Below are 1,382 nucleotides of genomic sequence, written 5' to 3' on the forward strand. Positions count from 1 at the left end.
TCACTGTTGTGGCCTCTCCCATTGCAGAGCGCAGGCTCCGGACGCTCAGGCTCAGCGGCCATGGCTCACGGGCCCAGCCGCTCCGCGGCACGTGGGATCTTCCCGGACCGGGGCACGAACCCGCGTCCCCTGCAACGGCAGGCGGACTCTCAGCCACTGCGCCACCAGGGAAGCCCCAGACTTTTTTTAAAAGTGCTAATTTGTTCCCTTAACAGAGCAAATGATGAAAAACCATTTTCCCATGGATTAAGGACAATATATAAACATACGATTCAACAATGTCAACAGCTTTCTGTCCAAGAATGTCGTCCAGGAGCATGAGTCTTTCATTAGAACAAGTTCAGGATTTCTGACATTCCTTTTTCCGAACCTTTGATTTTGGTGCTGTGCAAAGAATAGAAAAGAAAAAGAGAAAATGAAGAGGTAGGCCCGTGCAGACTCTCTTCGTACTGATTTAAGTGAAGTGCATACATACAGTAGCGGAAAACTGACCATTTGGATTTTCTTGTTTGTAGAAGGTCTTTAACATCTCCACTGCTTCCTCAGCCCGATATCCAGGGATGCACTGATGAAACGAGAAAGCTGAGAATGAATGTAGGCCTAGGAAAATGTGTACTGTATCCCACAAAAACTGCAATATATACATAATTATGTAAACACATTTCCAATGTTAACACGCCTTGTAGATATTAGTAACACGGGTAAGGAAGCATATTTCCCCCCAAAAAATAGACATATGGTCTCAAACATCTCTCTCGATCAACTAATTATTATTTCTCAATCAACTACTGTGTGATCATAGTACAAATCACTAGCTATGTGATCTTGGGTAAGATACTTAAACTTTCTATGCTTCGGTTCCCTCATATGTAAAATACAGGGAATTATAGCAACTAACCCAAAAGGATTTTGTGAGGATTAAATGAGATTAGATAATATAACCCCTGTTAAATACCTGGCATATCATTAAGCGCTCACTAAGCACTAAGCTATTTTTATCTGCTGCTCTTTACTGGTGGCCCATTAAGTGTTTGATTCTATAGAGCTAGGGTTGGCAGTCCACAGCTAGAAATGGTCAGCTAAGAATGGTTTTTATATTTTTAAAGGGTTAAAAAATAAATAATATGTGACAGAGATGTAAGTGGCTCACAAAGGCTAAAAATATTTACCCTCAGGCTCTTTAAAGAAAAAATCAGTCGATCCTTTTACTACAAACGATTTTTTTTTTAAGTGTTCAGTTTGTTCTATCTTTGGTAGATTCCTTCAGAGAAGTGATCAACATGTGAAAGAATAGAAATTGTGGTAACAGCAGGGGGATGAAACTTAAACTTGCCTTAACGATAGAGAATATTTAAAAAGAGTGAGCAGATCATCTCAGGGAA

General features: G+C 40.4%; 1 protein-coding gene across 1 annotated transcript in view; it reads right to left on the reverse strand.

The window, feature by feature from the left end:
• Positions 1-340: 340 nt before the first annotated feature.
• The window catches only part of ADAT2 (adenosine deaminase tRNA specific 2), a 21,595-nt gene continuing 20,553 nt past the window's right edge, over positions 341-1,382 (reverse strand). Inside the window, exons 5-6 of the mRNA XM_007450310.1 lie at positions 493-565; positions 341-384 (exon numbers count right to left, since the gene is read on the reverse strand). Coding sequence (XP_007450372.1) covers positions 341-384; positions 493-565 — 117 coding nt within the window. The remainder of the gene's footprint in view (positions 385-492; positions 566-1,382) is intronic.

Source organism: Lipotes vexillifer, unplaced genomic scaffold, assembly GCF_000442215.2.
Source record: "Lipotes vexillifer unplaced genomic scaffold, Lipotes_vexillifer_v1.1 scaffold112, whole genome shotgun sequence".
Taxonomy (NCBI): domain Eukaryota; kingdom Metazoa; phylum Chordata; class Mammalia; order Artiodactyla; family Lipotidae; genus Lipotes; species Lipotes vexillifer.